General features: G+C 32.1%; 1 protein-coding gene across 5 annotated transcripts; it reads left to right on the top strand.

Moving 5' to 3' along the window:
• Positions 1-2117: 2117 nt before the first annotated feature.
• On the top strand, positions 2118-21054 carry LOC130629429 (probable splicing factor, arginine/serine-rich 7). 5 transcript variants are annotated; one of them, XM_057442614.1, is made up of 22 exons: positions 2118-2157; positions 2602-2842; positions 4559-4689; positions 5312-5418; positions 5691-5804; positions 6002-6084; positions 7576-7662; positions 7754-7863; positions 8360-8375; positions 8832-8909; positions 9723-9758; positions 10380-10412; positions 10623-10649; positions 11036-11083; positions 11367-11393; positions 11918-11965; positions 12766-12801; positions 13078-13143; positions 13326-13412; positions 15113-15231; positions 19480-19521; positions 20619-21054. In XM_057442614.1, exons 1-22 carry the CDS (start codon positions 2133-2135, stop codon positions 20702-20704), a joined length of 1647 nt encoding a protein of 548 aa, XP_057298597.1. In that variant the 5' UTR covers positions 2118-2132; the 3' UTR covers positions 20705-21054. The 5 variants fall into 5 exon arrangements, with proteins under 5 accessions (XP_057298597.1, XP_057298593.1, XP_057298594.1 ...); XM_057442610.1 differs by having other exon boundaries at positions 8784-8909; XM_057442611.1 differs by lacking the exon at positions 10623-10649 and having other exon boundaries at positions 8784-8909.
• The last annotated feature ends 1633 nt before the right edge of the window (positions 21055-22687 follow it).

The raw sequence follows: 22687 nt of genomic DNA, 5'->3' as shown, positions 1-22687 counted from the left end.
CATCAAACGGCCCGCAGTGTGCCATCTCCCATTGCCCATGGCAATGTGCCATGTTGTGTGTTGTGTAGTAGCAAGCTAGAGTTAGTGATAATGAATTTTTAATGTAAATAGCTGGTTAGCTAAGCTGCAAAACTCCAAATACAAAATTCTATATTCTGGCTACGTGCATGGTGTGAAGGCAGAAATCAATTATATGTTGTGTTGTGAGAGCTTGCCAGGGCAAAAAAGGCATTCTCCCGGTCAGAATGTCACGTGGGTGGTACCACTTGATTGAGGAAAAACAACATTTTTCACGGTCAAACACTCACAGAAGGTTTTGTTAAACAAGAACTGCAAGTATGTGGAGTAAAGTAAAGCTAAAACTCACCTTAAACTACACAGTATGTCTGGTTTGAAGTTATCATCATCATCATTCATCATTCTCGGCTTAACGTCCGCTTTCCATGCTAGCATGGGTTGGACGGGGTATATTAATGACCCTCTTCCAATCTGATCTAGACTATGTTAGATCTAAACTCAACTTCCTGTGTATCAAGTCTGTCCTTATAACCTCCTACCAAGTCTTTCTCGGTCTGCCTCTGGGCTTTGCCCTAGGAACTATCAAGTCTCTACACTTTCTTACCCAATTATCCTCCTCCATTCTTTCCAAGTGCCCCAAACAATTCAATCTTCTTATCCGGATAACATCTTTAATTCTACAGAGAATTAACCTGCTTCTTAGCTCATCTGAACTCTTTCGTCCGCTTTCCATGCTAGCATGGGTTGGACGGGGTATATTAATGACCCTCTTCCAATCTGATCTAGACTATGTTAGATCTAAACTCAACTTCCTGTGTATCAAGTCTGTCCTTATAACCTCCTACCAAGTCTTTCTCGGTCTGCCTCTGGGCTTTGCCCCAGGAACTATCAAGTCTCTACACTTTCTTACCCAATTATCCTCCTCCATTCTTTCCAAGTGCCCCAAACAATTCAATCTTCTTATCCGGATAACATCTTTAATTCTACAGAGAATTAACCTGCTTCTTAGCTCATCTGAACTCTTTCTGTCTCTCAGACTGGCGTTACACATCCACCTAACCATTCTCATATTCCTTTCTAAACGGTCAAGATCTTCCTGCTTCACTGCCCATGTCTCACTACTGTACAACATAACACTTCTTACACAGGCCTCACACAACCTACCTTTTACCTCAATTGACAGGACTCTGCTAGTCAACAAAGGAAGTAACTCTCTGAACTTTTTCCAAGCAGTATCCTACTTGGAAAAAGTTCAGAAAATCCTGCAAGTAACACTTCTTCCAACACCCCCTTCACTGCCCAACATATCACCTAAGTAACAGAAGTTCTCAACTATCTCTAACGAGCCACTGTTGTACATCATTAAAGCTGGAAATACTTCATTCTCTATAATCTCACCTTTGCAACGCTTGCATACAAACTGAATGTCGGCTCTTAACCTTCCACTATAATATAAACAAAGGTTCTATGAGAAATTTACCCCCAATTTATGAAAGGCTTATACTACATTAGTGGCGTGTTTTTTCTCAAATTATAATGGCTACTTTAAAAAAGAATCACAGTAAAAAAAGAATCACATAATATTTACTGACTGGCGGAATTAGGCAGACAACACAAGGTAAAGGTGTAGTGTATGAGGTTAAACGATTACACCTTAACAATAATTCAATTGTGTATGCTTTCCTATGCCTCTCCATCGTTTTACAATATCGGACGAAAGGAGGTAAAAGACATGTTTTTAAAAGAGTTTGTTAGAGACGAAAGCGTGTCTTCTCCAGTTTTTTAACTTCCTTTGTATCAATTTCTTTCAAATTTTCAGGAAACGTTAAAAATAATAAGATACAACTTATATATGTGTACTTTTTATTAAAAACGAAACACGGCAAGAAAAGTTATCACGGAAGAATGTTTGTTTTCCTTAAACTCTTAAAGAAGTGTGATGTTTACCTCCTCTCATCGTTTAATAAGCTGCGATGGAGTGTTAGTTCTGTTAGTTTTTATTGCTGTCAATTTTGTCAGATTTGATTCTTTAGGATTGCATGTGTAGAATTAATAAGATGTGTGATTCACAACACCCCTACCTAAAATCTCATGAAATGGTCTGGTACACATGAATGAAGGTTTATCATGACTCATTAGGTGACTTTATATAATTTTCGTAATAAAATTGAAGTAGAGCAACTTTGTTGGATTGTGCATGCCTATTAATAAGAAAATAACACCAGAGCAATAAATCGCTCCCTCAAGGTTACAATAATTTAAACTGGGCGAGCAATCTGAATAAATAAAGTAAGTTTATAAACACATACATACCACAAAGTCTTTTTGATCAATTTTATTTTATCTTTTTTTTATCTATTTTGCTTCTTTCTGGCTAATGGCTCAGCTAGTTTCTCATTTCTCAGAATTGGGCGAGCCTTTGCGTGAGCAAGAGCAATTGCTCTCCCCTTATTGATAGGCCTGATTGTGGATCAAAGTCCCCTCGTTTGTAAAAGTTTATTGAAGTTTCCCACAACTCTTTTTCTTATATTATATATATATATATATCATTTTTTAAATGACAATACAGCATATTTATTACAGAGAAATATAATTGCATGATGAATGAAGAAATAACAGCTACTGAGGAAACTATAAACCAAAAGGAAGAATCTGTGTTAGTCAATGGAAGTGCAACTAAAGATGAAAATGCTAGTAAAGATATTGTTTTCACTGGAAAAGTTGTTCAAGTTACAAATGTCTCTCCTGGTGCCACTGTAGAACAAATGGCAACACTATTTGGGTTTCTAGGCACAGTAACAGATATCCGACTTTACCCATTAGAGTAAGTATGTAAATATCAACTACATGTACCTTCAAGATAGAATAAAATAACATTTATATATATTAAATAGCAACCCAGTGGTCAGGGTTTTATTTTACCAACAACATTAAATGAGTATCTAATTTATTCATGATAAAGATTTACTTAAGAACAATAGTTAGCTCTATTATACCTGAGCTATTTTCCCTAAGAAGAAAGTTTGCTATTTTAATGATACAGATAAAAGATCCATTTTCTATAAATATTGACAATCATGTCATTAAACTTTTTATGTTGTATATTTTTTCATTTAAAAATGTTCGAAGTAAGGAAAACGAAATAATAATGTGATTGAGATTAGAAAAGACATCATTTTTCTGGAATATTTATTCCTTCAAAGCTAACTAGTTAATAACGCCTGTGGAAAAATCCGCTTAGGCAGGAGAACAATGGAAAAATTAAAGATTTTTGGTCCTGAAAACAGGTGAGTTGACCAATGCTTAGGAAATTGGTCTCATATTGGTCCCAGCCAGTTCCCAGTTACCCACACAAGGTTATTTTTATTTATTGTTTCTTTAAAGTTGATATACAATAAAGGGCTAGAAACTTTAAAAAAATATATAGCTAAAAATGACGTCAGTTATTTCCAACTGTTTCCAAAGTATTGGCTTCACTATTTTTATTTAATGAATCAACGTCAGTCTAAATGCATCAGGCCGTTAACAAATAATACATATGTTTTCAGCCACCTGAAAGAGAAACAAACACATCCACTATGCCTGTCACAGACACTTTGTATTATTATATAAGATATATTTTATCCCTCATACCCAACAAAAGTTATTTGATCACATGTCTAGCCAAACAGTCTGTGCACTTGCCCCCTTCCAGATAAAATAGGGTAAGTGATACGTCTTTCAATTTTTTTTAAATTTTTAAAATTTAATTTACTAAATATTGCAGAGATTTTCATAAGACGTGTATGATTGCACGCACTTATGCTCACACATTCTCAAATGTTATTTGGGTGTTTTGACTATCGCATATGTAAAAATTACCAATTGCTCTTGAAAAATTGCACAATTTACCTGCAAAGCTATATTTTAGAACATTTATGTTTATATTTTCTTCTTAATGAAGGATTAAAACATTGAGCATTATTCATTAAAGCTTGGTTTGTGTTTTCCAATATTATTCTTGAGTAAAATTTTAATATTATTTTGTTTTCATGTATTAATTTAGTTTTTATATTATTTTCATATTCTTAAATGTATAAAAAATGTTTGTTAAAATTTTTAATTTTTTTTTCCTTTCTTGAAAGAGAAGTGTTACACAATAATTGTATGTAAAGAATGTTTTGGCATGGCTCATTTGCGATTTAATTTTTGCCACAAGCTCTTGAGGGACCTGTTTTATTTTTAATACATACAATGTAAACACATGCTGCTAAAATAAATCTTAAACTCATTCTCATTTTTTTTTTTAAAAAAGGATAGTCTTTCAGTATAAGTCTTTCAGTGCAAAAACCTTTTAAAACTTTATTTGTTAAATCAAAGGAAATAAATGATCTGACGCAGCCTTTCTCTTCGTTTAGTCATTCAATGTAATCCTGCAGTATATATTTGCTATAGGTTACTTCCTAAGAAGAAATGGCGTAGATGCAACTAATGAATTATAAATATGGAATTGTATTGCCTGGTTTATTTTACTTTACACAAATCATTTTGTGAATTTTAGTGACACTCTACCGGTAGCCGTTAAATTATGTTATATTAAGTATGAAAACTCTGAACAGTGTGGCGTGGCTCAACATTTGACAAACACAGTTTTCATTGACAAGGCACTTATTGTCGTGCCTTTAAATCAAGGTAAAGATATTTTATACATAATATTCAGATTGTTAGGGATCGTCCGCCCTATCATTTTTAAACTGATCATTTCAATATGTATAATATTTAATTTGAAATGATCTCTATACGATTTTAAAATTAAATTGGAAAATAATTTTTACAAAAAAAAAATGTTTCAAATTTGTTCCAATTAGTTTCAAAAAGTTTTAAATCGCTTCGTTGAATTAAAAATCATTTCGTAATCGTTTCCAAATCGCTTTTAGTGTAACACATGTATATTACACAATTTTTGAAGAAACTAATTATTATTTGATAATTGATATATTCAATATCTTTATTCTTTATCACAAAGCTAACAAAACCACATCATATAGGAAGCAAAAACATCACAGTAACTTTGTTTAAAAAAAATATCAAAACAGGATCCTGGGAAGTTAAATCATCAACGTAGCTCATTTTAACACCATCAAAATATAATCGTACAAAGCAAAAACAGAGGGAATCATACAAAGTCTAAGTCAAACAAACAATTGGTTTCAAAACTATCAATACGTCTAACTTGTTTAAAATCAAACGTTGTATCCCCGCCTGCCTTATATTTAACCACTGCTAGTTTTATGAATAATTTTTGTTTTTTTAGAGGAAATTCCAGAGGAGGTAGAATGTCAGCATTTACTCAACACAACAAACGCATATGCCCAAATGACAGCAAATGGGTACTTATCACAAGCCTTTCCTGTTGAAGATGTAATACCATTTTTATGTTTTTTTTTATGATAAAAACAGGGTATTTATTTACAACTTTAACAAAACAGACAATGGCAGACTTCTTGAAGATTTTGGCATATGTGCATCAAATAGGTTAGGTACTAAATTGGCACATGTGGTATTGATAGCACATCTTACTTGACTTATATGTCTGTGGGTAGGTGTGTAGATGCTTCGATTTTTACAAATTTTGTATTGATTCTTAATATTGCAGTTTTGTTAACCCAAATGTTTTTTTTGGGATAATTTAGGTACCCACAAATATACCAGGTTTGCCTCCACCACCGGTGATAACATGCACCACAGATCCGATGGAGTTGGAAGAAATTAAAAGGACAATATTTGTAGAAAACATTCACGACTCGGTATGTCTGCAATGTTGCTTTAATTTCATATATGTTTGCTGATACATGCAGCACTTTTGATTGGCTTTTTAAAGAAAGATTTTTAGCGCTTTTCCTGACTTTAATTCATTATCAACTATTTGGTTTTTGCTGGAAATTCCTTATTTGTGGTATAAAGCGAATGTTATTTTTGTTCACTTGTTGATCTCTTTTTCTAGATTACCTCTGAACAGTTAATGGCATTCTTTTCTGGAGTTGGTGAAGTTAAATATATGCGACTTTGTAAATCTGAAGAACAAAAGTAAGTTGATTTGAAGTTAAATTTTTCATAAAACTTACAGTACTGTAAAAAAGTTTGTTAACATCATGGTTCGTATTTTTACCGCGCTGCACACGAACCACGAAAGTCCACAGTGCATTATTTTTTACTAATCATGGCCTCCACGAACGTTACATCGTGGCTTACACGATTAAAGATTAAACTTTACATTGTGGCGTCCACAATAGATTTGTTGTATTGTTACAACAACAAAGAATAAATTACTTAACAATTAAATAAATTTAAAACCAGCAGCGATAAAAATGTTTAACATTTTTTTTATTTGTTGGTAGATGTAGTTATATTAGATTTTGATCCTTCGTCAATTGAGCGACGACAAAAAGATGTTTTAAAATTATAAAAACAGGATTGTAGAAAGCGAAAAGATCGTTGTAGATCGTTTAGATCGTAGAAAGCCAGACTATTGCCTCAGGTCATTTAAAAATCGTGAAAACGGGATGGTAAGACGCTAAAAGATCGCTATAGATCTATAGGATATAGATTTATAGGAAAACGGCATTGTAGAAAGCAAAAATATTGCTGTAGATTGTTTAAAATTCATGAAAAAGCACAAACAAAAAGGTCACTGTAGAACGTTTAAATATCATGGAAACAGCATTGTAGAAAGCGAAAAGATCGTTGCACATCGTTTAGAAACAGTAAAAACGGGATCGCAGAAAGAGAAAAGATCGCCATAGATTGTGTAACAATCATAAAAACGGGATAGTAGAAATATATCAAGCAAGAGCAAAAAACATGCTTCGTTGAACGGGATAAAAGCTGAAATAAACAAATTAACTGTCATAACATATTTTTTTGAAAGAAACAATTAAATTATAATTGCTATACAATAACAAGAAATCATGGATCTCTCGAAAATGATCATGGGACACACGATCCTTTGTGAAGATAATGATATTAGCATGGAGGCCACGATGCAATGTTGGAATTTTTGGTAATCGTGGAGACCACAATGGCATTGTGGTTCGCATGCACCACAATCGTTACACGAACACAATGTTAACAAACCTTATGACAGTACTGTATGTTGTTTTTGCCTTTCTGTCAACCAAAAATTTGTTTAATGCATATTAATTTTCTGACAAACAAATTGTTTAGGAAGTCATTTTCTGTAGAAATCAGGAATACTGAAATAAGTGAGATAAACAAGTTTTCCCAAAATTTTACTTATGTTAAAGACATTATGGTTTTAAGAATTTTCAGAAAATTTGGTTCGATTTTGATTAGTGTTTAAGATTTTATGACCCTATTTTGGGGCCATCTACTTTAATTTCATATGGATTCTGAACTCTGTTAAGTCCAATTGTGTACCAGTTTTTCTTCAACTTATGCAAAATTCAAGGTACAAAAACCATCTTTTATACTGAGTGGCTGACTGAAAAGAAAACTGCTTTTAAGTATTGATTGAAGTCTGTAACAGTTGTGTAAAAAATTGTTATTAATTCTTTTTAGATATGCCTTCATTGAATTTTCCATGGTTGAATCTGTACCTACTGCTCTGCAGTATAATGGAGTTTTATTTGGAAATCGTTCTCTTAAGTATAATAATTATTATTGTTTTTATACCTTTATCTATCTAGTCTAAAATTTAACCTCTTGCAATAAAATTCATGCAATGGTTTATTTTTAGAGTAACTCATGCGAAGAGCCCAGTTGTGAAGCCCGAGAGTGAACGGATTGCAACAGGTAGATCTACAATAAGAACTATGCGTGATGTTGTAAAACGCCCCACTTTCGACCGTAAGTTGTTTTTTGTAGTTTCTTTCTTATTAACAATAATTTGTTTTCTTTAGAAGAACTTTAGTTCCTAATGAGGAATGTAAGGCTCAAGTTGTGCTATAAATAATCTGTAATCCTTGTATTTTCTAATTATATGTACCGTAAAAACATTTTTTTGAATTACTCAACTCGAGTACAACAATATGTATTATTTGCTGTTAGATCGACCATTACTGAGATGTAGGTTAAGATATCTCAGGCATTGAATCGTACAGCACTCCATCGATGATGTAATTTTGTTGGAAATATATAACATACATATTTTATTTTATTTCTAACATATCACAGAAATACTAAAACAGGAATTTTCATGTTTACATTTTGTTGCAGTACCAATTAGGTATGATGAAAATTAGCCAGCTATAATCCCAAACAATTGTGCGTACTATTATTTACAAAACCGAAATAAATGATGAAATGAAAGTTTTCACTGAGAAATATTTACTACTTTTTTTAGGTGAAACAAGATCAAGGTATGATATTTTAAAGTTATTTTTCAATCTTTTCCTATCACTTTTTCCCAAATGCATTTTTTCTTATTTGTGTTAATTTAAATTGGGGAACTGAGGACGAAGATTCGATCCTAAAGATTTGACATGAGTACTTGGAATAAGACAAGTTGTAATGTGTTATATTAATTTATAATCGATTGCTATTACTATCATTCTAAAAGAGACTGTAAAAATAGAATTGATTGTATATGAATCTTGTTGTAAAATAAGATAAGTAAAAACATTTTTGCCTATAAATGTGATTTCTGTAGTTCATTATTTTTGCCATATTGTTTAAGATACAAAAACTTTGTCATCTCAACCTCACTTCCTCAACTTTTTCTTTCTTTTTTAATAAGATTTTTGGGGACAGTTTTTTCATAATTTTAGTTTATTTGATGTTAAGTCGATTCCAAACGACTCCACTGGTAATTATAGATCGCCTACAAGAAGACGCAGTCGATCCCGAACCCGACGATCCAGATCTCGGTCCCGTTCTAGACGTCGCAAGTCAAGGTACTTGACCTGTCTGGATCAGATGTATTTAGGATCAATTTCAAAATGTTTCTACACATTGCATTATTCATATTGTTTGATTATATTTATTTATTTTGAAGATATGTAGAACAAATTAGATCAACAAGCAGTTTTAACTACAATTTTTAATAGATTTGCAAAATGTGAATAAAACAAATATCCCCGTGAAAACAGGAATTGTGTAAATTTCTTTTCTTTCTTATACCATTGCTTTAGGATAAATGTAATGACAGTTTTTTCTATTTTCCACTCTACTTTTTGAATTAACTGTATGAAGTTCATTGCTTAAAATACCGTGACTGCTGAGAATTTAAAATGACAGGTCAAGTCAATTTTGGGGGAATCAAAAAAAAGTCTGAGAAGCAATGTGGAAATCTTAAACATATGAAATTTAACCATTGGCGAGGAAAACAGCATAATAATTAAGTAAAAATTGACGTGTTTTTCACAATTTAATTTGCCCACAAGTGATATATGAAACTTTTTTTTGAAGCTTGTTGTAAATGTTAATTGTTTATTCGCTTTGAGTTTTAGCGGTTATACACTTTACGCTTTGCCATATAGCTACACTCTTGTTGAACTATGTGTTATTTTTGTTGCGTGAATTTTAGGAGCGTCTTTATTTTTCCTCGTGGAAGGCACAATAAGCTGCCAGTGAATTTTACCGTTCCTTTTTTGTATCTTGATAGTCAAATGCTAAATTTTGGCAGTCATTGACCGTTGACAGTCCGTTATTTTAAGCGCTTGTAGTTGTTAAGAATTTATGGTGTCCAATGTTTTGATATTTTTTAGGTCTAGATCTCCAAAGCGTAGAAGGTCCCGTACTAGGTATTAATCTATCATTTTTCTATTGATGTATATTAGTTTAGTAAATTGAGATACATTCTTAGGCCATGATTCATTTCTGCATAAATTAGTCCCCACTTCAACAATTTTATGATCTTTATTAAATGGACCATGCAGTCTTATTGCAGTATGTTCTGCCTCTTGTGACAGATCTGTGGCACGAATAATTTTTGAAGCTATAAAATGGTATGATTGCAGAAATGTAGAATGTAATTGGCTAAAAATAAGTTGCCCTACGTCCCTGTGTATTAACGAAGCTAGGGCACTATGTTTTTTATTTGTTTATATATATATTTAAATATATGTTTTCAATTAGTCCCGATCTGTTGTGCCTTTAAATTATTTTTTACTTACCTTTACTTACATACTCCAAGCTAATATTTTATTTTTGATCTTTAATTAAAGCAAACGTGACCATTTTCATGTTTCTAGACATGATCACCTGAATGAAAAATAATATAATACATGACTTTGAATAGAAAAGCACGTTATACAGTGTAAAAGTTCTAAATCCCTATTAATGCAGTTTTCAAGTTGTTATTCGGTTTTTGTGCTCCTGCTGTTGTTTGAACAATTCAAAATTTGTTTTTTATTAATTTTTAGATCTCCAGTGCGGCGAAGAAGAAGCTATTCAAGGTAGTATATACTATTGTTTATATATTAACAAACTTAAATCTAAAGAGAGGGAGATTTTTTTAACCCTAACTTTTTGCCAAGATAATGCAACTTTCTGTGTTGTCAATGAACAAAATTTAATAATACTTAATAATTATATTTTTTTAAAACACTTCACACAACCACATTTTATTAGGTGAGTTTTTGTATCTTGTTCTTTTTATCATTTAGTGCAGCTTTGGACAAAACAAAAACAGGGTATTATAATAATTCCTCTATTACGTGTCCCTGTGTTGTACGAGTACCTTTTAAATCTATTGTTTTTTGTGAAAATCTTAATAGAAAATGAGTTTTTATTTACCTTTGTGGATAAAAAACTTGGGTGGTAATTAGAATCATTGGACCAAATAGTTCTCTTAATAGAAACTGCGACAGTAACTGTTAAGAACTTATTTATTGTTGTATCATGTGCAACAAACCAGCTTATATTAGCTGTTATTTATGATTGAAGGTACCAAAAGCCAGATTGATTGAACAAGGACTTTTATTTTATGTCTAAAATGTTAAAATCAACACATCGGTAAATGTAATTTTACATTTGTTGTGTAAGCATCTAATTTTGGATATTGTTTATTATTTCACAGATCACCAAGACGCAGTAGTAGACGAAGTCGCAGTCCATCTCGTTCAAGGTATTTAAATTTTGTTGTAGTTGTTTTTCCTGTCACTTAAATATCTGAATTGTTCAACTGACTTCTAGACTTCTTATAAAAGATATGATAAAAGATTTAAGTAAAAAATGAAATAAAAATGCATATCCATATAGTTTCCCAACCAAATGTTGTTTTCCATTGTGGAAATTTAATTTCGATGTAAGTTTCTGTATTTTTAAACCAACTTAATGTTATTTTACTTTTTTGAATGGACGTAATTACAACCATTGGTGAATTGTTGCATTGTGTTTTTATCATTTAGTGCGGCTTTGGACAAAACAAAGGCTGGGTATTATGATAATTCATCTATTATGTTTTCCTCTGGTTGTATACCATTCTCTGTCTAATTAACCTAACTTAAAGGAGTTTGGGGGAGTGTTAGCCTGCAAGCACAATAGGGCCAATGCTTACAATAAAAAGGAAAATGTCATATATTCAAAAATTTTCCTATTGTTCAAATCTGATCATGGTCATTAATAATATTTCCAGAAATTTTTGTAATTATTCACATAATAATGCTTGGTGTTATATTTTTGGTTTAATTTTCTTTATCCTGACTTAGCAAAGGGTGTTTTTATGAATGATATTTATTGCTCAGAGTGTGGCGATTGAGTGACACAAAACATCAATCAACTTTAAAGTCATTCATCAAAACTTACATCAGTTCATCTGATTTAAAAATATTGGTTCTAGCATTGAATTAATATGGCACTAACTATATTAAATTTCACATAGTTACCAGGTATTTGCAAATCTAAAATTGCTAGTAAAGAAATATCTTAGCATCAGATTCATGATATCCCTTCTTTATAGATCTCCCAGACGAAGCAGTAGACGAAGTCGAAGTAGATCTCGCTCAAGGTATTTACGTTCTTTTAAATCTTCCGTGCTTGAAATTACAGTTTTTTAACTTCCAGTGGTTTGATCTTTTTTGTTTGTTTTTGTACACTTTTGGTTGTTTTACACCACACACTGCAGCACGTTTTGAATGAATTCATACTTCCTCTAAAAATTCACGCTGTGCCATAATGAATGCAAACTCACACTTTTCAGTTTCTTTAATATGTTTGTGGCTGATTAATTTGCTTAGTAATTTTTTTTGTTCACTTCATTTTGAGTTACCTTTACCAGTCTTTCAATATATGACAGCCACGTGAAATAGAATTTTAGGGAAAGCAAGTTTGTACTTTCCATATTTGTGTCTGATCAGTTTCCTCCATAATTTTTTGTTCACTTCTTTTTAAGTTACCTTAAACAGACTTAAAATATGGAAGCTACGTGGAACAGAATTTTTAGCAAAGCAATTTTATACTTTTTACATTTTCTGGCTGATCAGTTTCCTTAACAATTCTTTGTTCACTTTACTTCCACACCCTCCAAAACCTTCAGTAAAACCTGTTCAAATCTTCCAGCTTTGGTGTTAATCAATTCCCTCGATCAATTATAATCTAATATAACAAAACTTTGGCAAATTACCGAGCTATAAATTGCCCCATACTATTCAAATTAGTTGTTAACAGCTAATTAACATCTTCTATAAGGTAGGGTTAGAATCAATAGGTTTAGTACACAAAATTAAAGATCTGCAATGAATAATGTGTATCTACAAAATAATTTTATAAAAAGAGACGAAATTGTAACTCGGGTATTTGTTATTTCAGGTCTCCAAAACGTCGAAAATCAAGATCTCGTTCCAGGTAAGTTATAAGTTAGATTTTTGTTCTAGAAGCCGCTTATATTTCTTTCACATCACATTCACAAAAATAAATACATTCAGTATTTATTTTTATTACACCAATGTTTTCCTAAAATCGTTCAAACAAAAATATATCTAACATTGGTTAATTTATTTACTGGTGTCAGGTATAATGCCCTTAATAAGGTATTTAACTTATGAAGCACAGTGTTTACTTCTACCCATTAATTTATGTGGATAATGAAAATAAATAAATTTATAAATAACTGCTATTTAGAGATCGACGCAAAAGACGAAAGTCTGTTTCCAAATCTTCATCGCGGTCTCCTAGAAGACGATCCAGGTATGAAAACACTTTTATTTCTCACGAATGAAGTGTTTTTGATTGGGAAGCCCTGCATGGAGAAGTGCATCTATAACAGATGTCAAATCTTTACTTTTTTGTAAATTTACTTCATAAAAAGAACTGCTTGAAAAAGAGATTTTAAACCTCTTTTGAACTTCATTTTTATTAAATTTATTTAGAAAAAAATCAAAATCAAGATCTCGTTCTCCTGCAAGAAGAAAATCCCGGAAATCAACTTCCAAGTCTCCTGATAGATCATCCTCCAAGTATGTATATGATCACTGACTTGTTGTTATTTGTCACTTGATACAAGTTGTCGTCAGAATTTGTTTAAATTACGATTTCTTCATTATCTAATAAAGAAATACTGTATGTTGGCAATATCACAGGTACTAATGTGTTCCATTTTTTCAAAATAGACTAGAAATGTAATTTGCGAAATTCCTATCTTGAAAATATGATAGTTCTTGCGTGCTTGTATATTGGATTCTTTGTTACCTTGGTTGTTTCTTTATCTATTTTTGGTTTTGTGAATTCTGAATTGCTTAATTATACAAATTGTATAATTAAGATCTTCCTCTTCTTGTTTTTTCAAACTTCATTACCCAATTGTAGATAAATGTTGATTCTACATGGTTGCTTTAATGACTTCAAGAGAATAAAGTAACATAAATAAGTTAGCAATTTTGCAGCATCAGCTTCAAAGTATTGTGGATCCGCCTGTTCAACTTTATTAAATATTATTCGTATTTTTTAATTAAATTAATAAAAATGTTTTGCCAGGACTGATTTCTGTTCTAAAGAGGATAAAAACATGGCAAAAAGTGCGCACCTGACTGGAAATAAAGTTGAACAAAGCAAAAACAGACTGAAACGTTAAATAATTGTTGTATTTCCACAATTTAAAGTTGAGTTTACTGCCGTTTGCTACGAGATGTTGGAAGCAGATTCGATTAAAAAAGAACAAATGTTTGTTAAAATAATCACCTCAAAGTTTTTATTTAAGATTTTTTTTTTTATAATCCAAATCCTGAAGTCAATGTTGTTTTCGTGGCTGTCAAAATTAAATGGCTACTTATTTGGATCTAGATACTAAAAATATAATTTTAACAATGGATATCTAAATTATTTTGTAGTTGACACTCAAGTTAACAATTAAAATATTTACGTTTTCCTTAATCTGACTTTCACAGCGGACAGTTATAGCTAGCTAGCTATTTACAGAGATATGCAAAAAAATCACAAGTAAAAAGTTACCCTAAAATAAATTGTCACGTTACCTATCCAAACTGAATATTGTTTGTAGTAGCCATCTGCTATTGAATTTTTTAGAATTTATTACTTTAAGAGGATTTGGTGTGGATTTATTAGGTGAAATGGAAAATGATGTAACAATCTTTTTATAATATGCTATGAATATTCTCACTTACTATTCACTTATATTATAGTTATATATCATTATAAAACGTATTTTTTCTATTTTTATGTTTTTATTCCATACATTTGCAACATTTGATACCTATATTCTGCAAAAATATTAAACTCAAAATTATTTGTGCATCGTTTTTTTTTTAAATAATGGAAATATAATGGTAACAAACATGTGTCAGATATAATAAAAAAGTAGCTAGGAAAAGTTGTTTGCAGGCTGGTCACTTAGTTTTCCTCAATACCAACTTAAAAGAATGCATCAGGGTGAATAATTTTTTTTTATGTTATAAGCTAAAGTTACTCATTCACAAACAAAAAGCACTGGTATTTCGTAGCACGTTTTCAAAAGCATTGACGAGTGCTTACGTTTTGGTGTGTTTAAAAGTAGAAGTATTTGATGCTGCTTTTACAATGCCGGATCAGATGTTTAAAATTATTGTTTAGTTTGTGCATGCAGTATTTTTTACCATTGATAATCCTCTCAACCTATATAACTTGATTCATTTTTTTTAAAGTCAGCAATGCATTTCCTTAGGAAAAAGAAGAAAGAGAAAGATCGAGAAAGAGAGAAAAAGGAAGGGAAAAGCAAGAAAAAAGAGGAAGGAGATGTCAAAGAAAAAAATAAAGACAAGGAAGCAGAGGCTGATGACCAAGGTAATGCAGAATTTGATAAATATTCTCATTTTGAGACTACACGTTCTTTGGAAATGTGTAACATCTTGGAATTACTTGACTATTTACTTGTTGTATTAATTCACAGCTTACCCACTAGCTTAAATAGCCCCACAGTCAAAGACCATGGACAGTCAATCAGAGTGAATGCATACTTGGGCATTAGGCGCTTTTCGACACTAAGTTAAAGCGGTGTTTCTTCAGATTGAGCGGTTAATTAAGCACTGGGTGCTTAATCGGTCATTGTGTTATACTGGAAGTAAATACAATCAAACTTGTACTAAGAATCAATAAAGAATCAAAATGGTTATTTTTGTCATATTTTTTATTTTTGTATTCTTGAAAAACTTATAGAGCTTGTAACTCCTACAACAGATAAAAAATGGGAAAATAAATGGAACCTTTTCTCACAAAATTTAAATCTTGATATCTCAAAAGCATTGTTACCTGGTATACCTTAGTATGTTTGGGGATTAAAAGTAAACGAAGTTATAAATAAAATATTAAACATGCTTAACCCTCAACGACTGGTGTCCTTGAGGCAGAGCGTTCACCATAAAATGGTGGGTTTGTGGTAGAGCTTTTGCCTCCAGTGCGGAAGATTGTGGGTTCAATCGATGATCAAGTCATATCAGGGGCTATAAAAGTGTAATTCGATCCTTTCTGCTAACGTTCCGCCAATGAAAAAAACAAATTCACTTTTATTATAAAATGTTCTTTTTTAAACCTTAAATACGTGTTTCTAAAGCGTATTTATCTCGAAAATTCTTACACTGTATGTTTTGCAACTCATATTTGCATAAAAATATCAGTATTCCTTTGATGTTTCCTTATTTCATGAAGTAAAGAGGAACAGTACCAAAAAATTTAGATGTCAAGTTCACGTTGTTTCATGAAACTTGAAGTTTTGAGTTTGAAATAACACAAACTAAACATGTTTCCACTTTGAACTAAGAAATTATGTTCAAAAATTAATTATGTTATTTCGCATTAGTCACCATTGAAAACGAAGCTTAACCCTATTCGGTCCGGGGTTTTCGAACATATTATGACCGGGTGGGATTCCCTCTTCCCCTCCCCCTCAATAACCTTTCATAGGATTGTCTAAATTGAATAAAACTTGGCACACTTATAGTATGTCAAAAGGAACAAAATGGCAGCAATAAATTTTTGCTTGCATTAGCACTTTTTCTGTGACGTAATCAAAAGCTTGAAATTTGTTCAAAATACCACTATCTGCTTAAAATATAATTACTTTAGTTCTAGAGCGAATTTTTACATTCAGTTTGAAGTTTCTGAAAGCTAAATGAAAGTTATCTATCATATTTTCCGGTTTTTACATAGATCGTATGAAAAATTGCCAAATATTGCCCGACAATCCGTTTTTTCCGATTTTCGGGTAAAAATTTAAAATTTTACCCGAAAAAATCGATAAATCGGATTAACTACGTGACTAAAACATGCAAAATGTTTCTTCTTGATAAAACAAAGTTGTGTTGTAAGTTTCAAGTTCTAAACAAAATCCTAACAAGAGTTATTATATTTTCCCCATTAAAAGGGTTTCAAAGAGATTTTTAGGGGTAGTTTCGAGTAATAGCCAATATCAAAGCCTCTGAAATATATGGGACCTAAACATTTTGCATGCTGGTGTCTAATGCTTTACACGGCACAAGTACTGCTTTAAAAGAAAATGAGCAATTTTTCGTTACTTTTTTCCTTAATTTTTATTCTTATAATTTTGTTACTTTTATTATTATTATTTTGAGTCCGAAAATGTAACCAGTCCGTCCTCAACTTTAATATACTTTTCATATAAAAAATTATTTTTTCAAATTAGTCGATTGCCACGCTCGCAAATTAAGAGGAGTATCTCTTGAAATAAAACGGCTAAAACACCTTTCCTGAATTTTATAATCTATATAATAATACGCCAGTTCTGTCTGTCTGTCTGTCTGTCTGTCTGTCTGTCTGTCTGTCTGTCTGTCTGTCTGTCTGTGACTTTTGCAAAGTGGATAAAATTTCTTTAATAAAGTCTATAAAACATCGTCTATAAATTTGTTCTGTAAATTAGCAAACTTTGACGTTAGAGCAATATTGACGCCAAAGGAAAGTATATTAAGATTAGTGTAGCCACTGCATTGCACTTTTAAATTTAAGGCTAAATAACTTGGAAACGAGTGAAAATAACTGACGTCATCTTCTGCGTAGGTAACTAGGGACCACTTTGGGTAAGTTTCCCAAACTTAGGTCCCCGAATCCGTTTCGGAATGGACGGGTTGATGACGTCGCCAAAAAACCTTCAAACCCTAATATCTCTGCAACCGTTTGTCAAAAATACGCGATCCTATACATTTTCTTGATCAGCGTTTCAAGACGTATATAATAAAAGCAGCAGGTATACAAATTTTTTAAAAAAAATTTTTGGGGGGTTGACTGGCCATTGTTGACGTCAGCAAAATTTTAAAACCGTTATATCTCATTAACCGCTTATCAAAAAGACATGATCATATACATTTTCTTAGTCAGCGTTTATACCTCTGCACAGTACAGGCAACGAATAAACTAAATTTCGCCAGAAATTTTTGTAATTGCACTGCTGACGGCAGCAAAAAATCTAAAACAACCTATTTTTCCATTGTCCTTCTGCCTAAGTGGATTTTTCCACGGGCCTTATCGACTAGTAATCAATAAACAGCTTGTTTTTTTCATGACATGCTCTTTAATACCAAGCTAATAAACGGTGTATAGCTTTATGTACTATTTTGTACATTTTTGACTGATGAAAGCTAGCTAGCTTTATCTTATATTCTGATATAAGGAAAAAAGAAAAGGCGTAGCTAGTCTCTTATAATAATACAGAGACTGTCTCTGTTTGTAACAGGCAAAGTGGATGTCTTCATTTTCCTTTGATGTTGCCGAAAAACTTGTCTAATATGTTAAATTTTCTGACGTTACGGCGCGACGTCAATAACACTACTTTAACGTCAATATCCTATATTAAATTAATGAAGCCATTACAGTGCACCTAAAACTTAGAGGCCAAATAACTTGGAAGCGAGGTGGTGACGTCAATGATTTTTCACTGCGTAGGTAACTAGAGAAAACCTAGGACCAATTTGTGTGAGTTTTCCAAACCTGGGTCCCCGAATCCGGACGGGTTGATGACGTCATCAAAAAACCTTTAAACCTTGATATCTCTGCAACCGTTTGTCAAAAGTACATAATCCTATACATTTTTTTGATCAGCGTTTCAAGATCTATACGATGAAGGCAATAGGTATACAAATTTATAAAAAAAAATTTTTCGATCTTGATGAGGCCATTACTGATTTAAATTTTTAAAACTCTCCTTATATCTCAATAACTGCTCATATCAAAAGCACATGATCATATACCTTTTCTTGATCAGCACTTTAATCTCTACACGATAGATGCAACGTGAAAACAAAACTTCTAAATTATTAATGGTAGGTTGCTGACGTCATCAAAATTTTTATCCTGCCTCAGTGGATTTTTCCACGGGCCTTATCGACTAGTTTGTAATAATTATGACGTTATTCAAAATTTTATAATAGTTCTATGCTTTTCAAATGAGGATATTCAGATAGAATATCAAATTATCATGACAAAATTTGCATGCAGGTGTCTAATAGATAAATATTGAAACTCAATAAGTATTCTAGCCATGCAACATAACATTAAAGAGTTATTAAAAAAAAACCCGGACCGAATAGGGTTAAACAAGCAGCTATTGTGCTTAAATGTTTTTCATAGCTCAAATTAGAGCTTTAAAAGCAAAATAGCACATTTAGCATTATTAGAAACTGAAAAGGCTATCCTGGGTAAATAATAACTGTGCTTTAAAATGAAATTGTTCTCATACAACAGACAAGAAAAGTAAAAACCTTTTTGGTACAAATTCGGAACTAGACCTTATTACTGTAGAGATTGTGAAGGTTTTGGTTTTTCTGTTTGTTCTTCTGAGCCTTGAGAGTCGGTAAGTCGAAATACTATTCGATAACAAATTCATCTTACATAGTTTTATTTTACATCAATTTGGGTAATGCGTGTTTCATATATCCTGGGTACCTTAACACGTGCATAGTAAATGCTTTCCATTTCAAATGGCGCGTATTAATGTGCAGGATAGATTGTAATCATATATAGAGATGAAAATCGCTAATTTGTTTTTGTAGGAAGTAATATGTTGTTGTTTTTGTTGTTATTTAGAGCTAAACAGCCTACTCACAAAAATCTACACGTTTGAAGAAGGTATTACGAATTAATTCATCTAGAATTTGTGAGTTTGTATACACCCCCTCAAAATGTTTTTTTATATTCTGGAAAATACCTTAGAAAGTACTGGTTCACACAAAAAGTTATTTCCAAGTCGCCATTTAGGAGTTTTTTTTCTTTCTCAAGTAAATCTATTTTCTTTCTTTAACATAATATTTCGAAATGTATCTAGACCAACTTTAACCAAAGCTTTGGGTATTTTCCACCTAAGGCTAGGTAACTTCTGTAACAGATTTACCAAAGCTATGAGTGTATACCATTTTAAAAGAATAACAGATTTACCAAAGCTATGAGTATATACCATTTTAAGAGAATAAACTTTTGCAACAGATTTACCAAAGCTATGAGTATATATCATTTTAAGAGAATAAACTTTTGCAACAGATTTACCAAAGCTATGAGTATATATCATTTAAAGAGAATAAACTTTTGCAACAGATTTACCAAAGCTATGAGTATATATCATTTAAAGAGAAACTTTTGCAACAGATTTACAAAAGTTATGAGTATATAACCCTTAAGCGTAGTAAATTTTGCGGGGTTTTTAGTTCCATAAGTGAATTTTTTTATCCTGCAATATATTGAAATCAGATACTAACTGGTTTGTGGAAACATATGGAAAATCACAACAAATAGAATTTCACAGCACACAAAGAACTGTGTAACTGTGTCATCACACAAAACCGTGTTGTCTTTATTCGCTTAAACAAATGACGTTTTGGGTAAAGGTTAACTTCGAACGATGTTTGTATTCCTATAGTACTCGATGTTGTGTATTTAAAGTAAGCTAGGTGACAGCACCAGCTGCAATTTATCTATACTCCTGAAACAAAAAAAAACAATGTTCTGTGGACGACATTTGTATACTGTCACTAAATAGTTATTTAGAAACACATATTTATTTTTGATATTAATAAACATAAGTTATGATATGTTTTTGCTACTTTCTTGTCTTCTAGAAATGACAGGGCAGAGATATTTTAAACAGGGCCTGTTCTGTCGACCTCAAAATTCTAAACAGACTGTCTCTGTTAAAGATTGACTTTGTAATGTATTTTACTTATTTTTGGTAGAGAAAAAGAGCGAAGCGAAAAAGTCGAAAGATAAAGAATCAAGTGACGAATCATCACAAAAGTTAAAGAAAAAAGAAAGTTTGTGAATACTTTACATGAACTCGTGTTCTGTGTGTAAAATATAAACGTAGTTCTTACATTGTATCGTTATATTTCAAAAAATTCCCACAAAAGAAAGTTTGTGAATACTTTACACGAACTCGTGTTCTGTGTGTAAAATATAAACGTAGTTCTTACATTGTATCGTTATATTTCAAAAAATTCCCACAAAAGAAAGTTTGTGAATACTTTACACGAACTCGTGTTCTGTGTGTAAAATATAAACGTAGTTCTTACATTGTATCGTGATATTTCAAATAATTTACACAAAAGAAAGTTCGTGAATACTTTACACGAACTTGTGTTCTGTGTGTGAAATATAAACGTAGTTCTTACATTGTATCGTGATATTTCAAAGAATTTACACAAAAGAAAGTTTGTGAATACTTTACATGAAATCGTGTTCTTTGCATGGAATATAAAAGTTATTTTTGCACTGACGTTGCAAAGATTTTAAACGAATATGGTACAAAATTTTCTACATTCCACAGATATTCTCACTTTGCTCATGGCCTCATTTAACGGTCTTTGATTAGTAGTATATTCGCATCCTTAAAGGGCCATAAGTATTTGTGGACGAATGAGGTATGCAGGATAACCATAAATGCACAATAACTGTTCATGAGGAGAATGTGAATGTTGTAAACTTTGAAGTAATCCGGAAGTATTCAAAAGAGCACAATCGCGTCTTCTACCCTCCGTAGGTCCATACAAACTCGCAATTTAACCGTTTAGTCCAACAACGCTTTAAAATTTAAAAGAATAGATCTGTTTATTGCCATTATATATAGCTTGTTGACACCTTTTGGTTCGACATATTGGACGGATAGTTCCAACAACAAATAATCCCCAGCAGAATTTTACTCATGACCAGCATCAGCATACTCTCTGAGCTTTATTAAAGCTAACCAATTTTGAGTCAAGTCGCGCAATTTGTACTGAAAATGCTGATAAATCAAATTTACACGAAGTTTGAAATCATACTTAGTTCTAGAACGGATCTCCCAAATCGATGGATCATGTCACCATACCCACATGGATAAGCGGTTTTATATATATCATACGGTTGTTTTGTTTTGTTTGAAGATGAGATTGTAACAGGTACTGGAGATGAGAAATAACTTATTTTGCTACTTCCCTCTCGGAAAAGTCCGCAAAAGTGTAGAAAATCTATAGTAATGCCCACATGGACAGAGTTTTTGTTGTTTACACAGTTTAACTCAGCAAGCGTTTTTGATTCAGAAAGCGTTGATCATCACGACATGTCCTGTGATTGAGGATAGAATTCACGCAAACGGGCTAAGGTTCCAGCAAGCAAAATTAATGCGCAGATCATAATAGAAGTCCGTAAATTCCTGTATTATAATAAGGGAAGCCCTAGGTGCAACGTAAAAGACGAGTGCGTATTGAAATTTGCGCAGAATCTGTGCTGAAATTTGCGCAGGACTCCATTTACTATGATTAAAATTTACCACAGGCTTTTTGACAAAACATCCGATGAAAAGTGTTCATCTTTTATTATACTCGTTTTGAAAAAGTATCTACTCTGTCAACAACCTCGTCTCCAGGGGTTCTTGACTTTTTGAGATGTAGCCCGAGCGCTAGCGGCTTTGACTTATCAGGTAACAAATTCTGGGGACGGTTCACGCAGCTCGTTGATTCTGACCTGTTGGGAGACTGAAAAGAAAGAATGCTTTTTGGCATTACTTCTATTTGTCTTAGACATTAATTTTATAATTATTCCCAAAATGTTTTATGAGTTTTGCGGCAACATATTCATGGGCTTTCTTTTACCATCTAGGAGATGACGTCAAACTGGGTTTCATCCTACAAAAAAAATTCCATATAATGGCGGCTTTTGACGAGTATCATGTAAACACAAGAAAATGTGTCTTTATATTTGCTTTATTATTTCGAATTTTACTTAATAAATGTTAAATTGCTGTTCTTCAGTATAATCAGGATAAGAG

This window comes from Hydractinia symbiolongicarpus, chromosome 2, assembly GCF_029227915.1.
Source record: "Hydractinia symbiolongicarpus strain clone_291-10 chromosome 2, HSymV2.1, whole genome shotgun sequence".
Classification (NCBI taxonomy): Eukaryota; Metazoa; Cnidaria; class Hydrozoa; order Anthoathecata; family Hydractiniidae; genus Hydractinia; species Hydractinia symbiolongicarpus.
The sequence above is the reverse complement of the archived record's forward strand: the minus strand, read 5'-3'. Positions and strand labels throughout refer to the sequence as shown.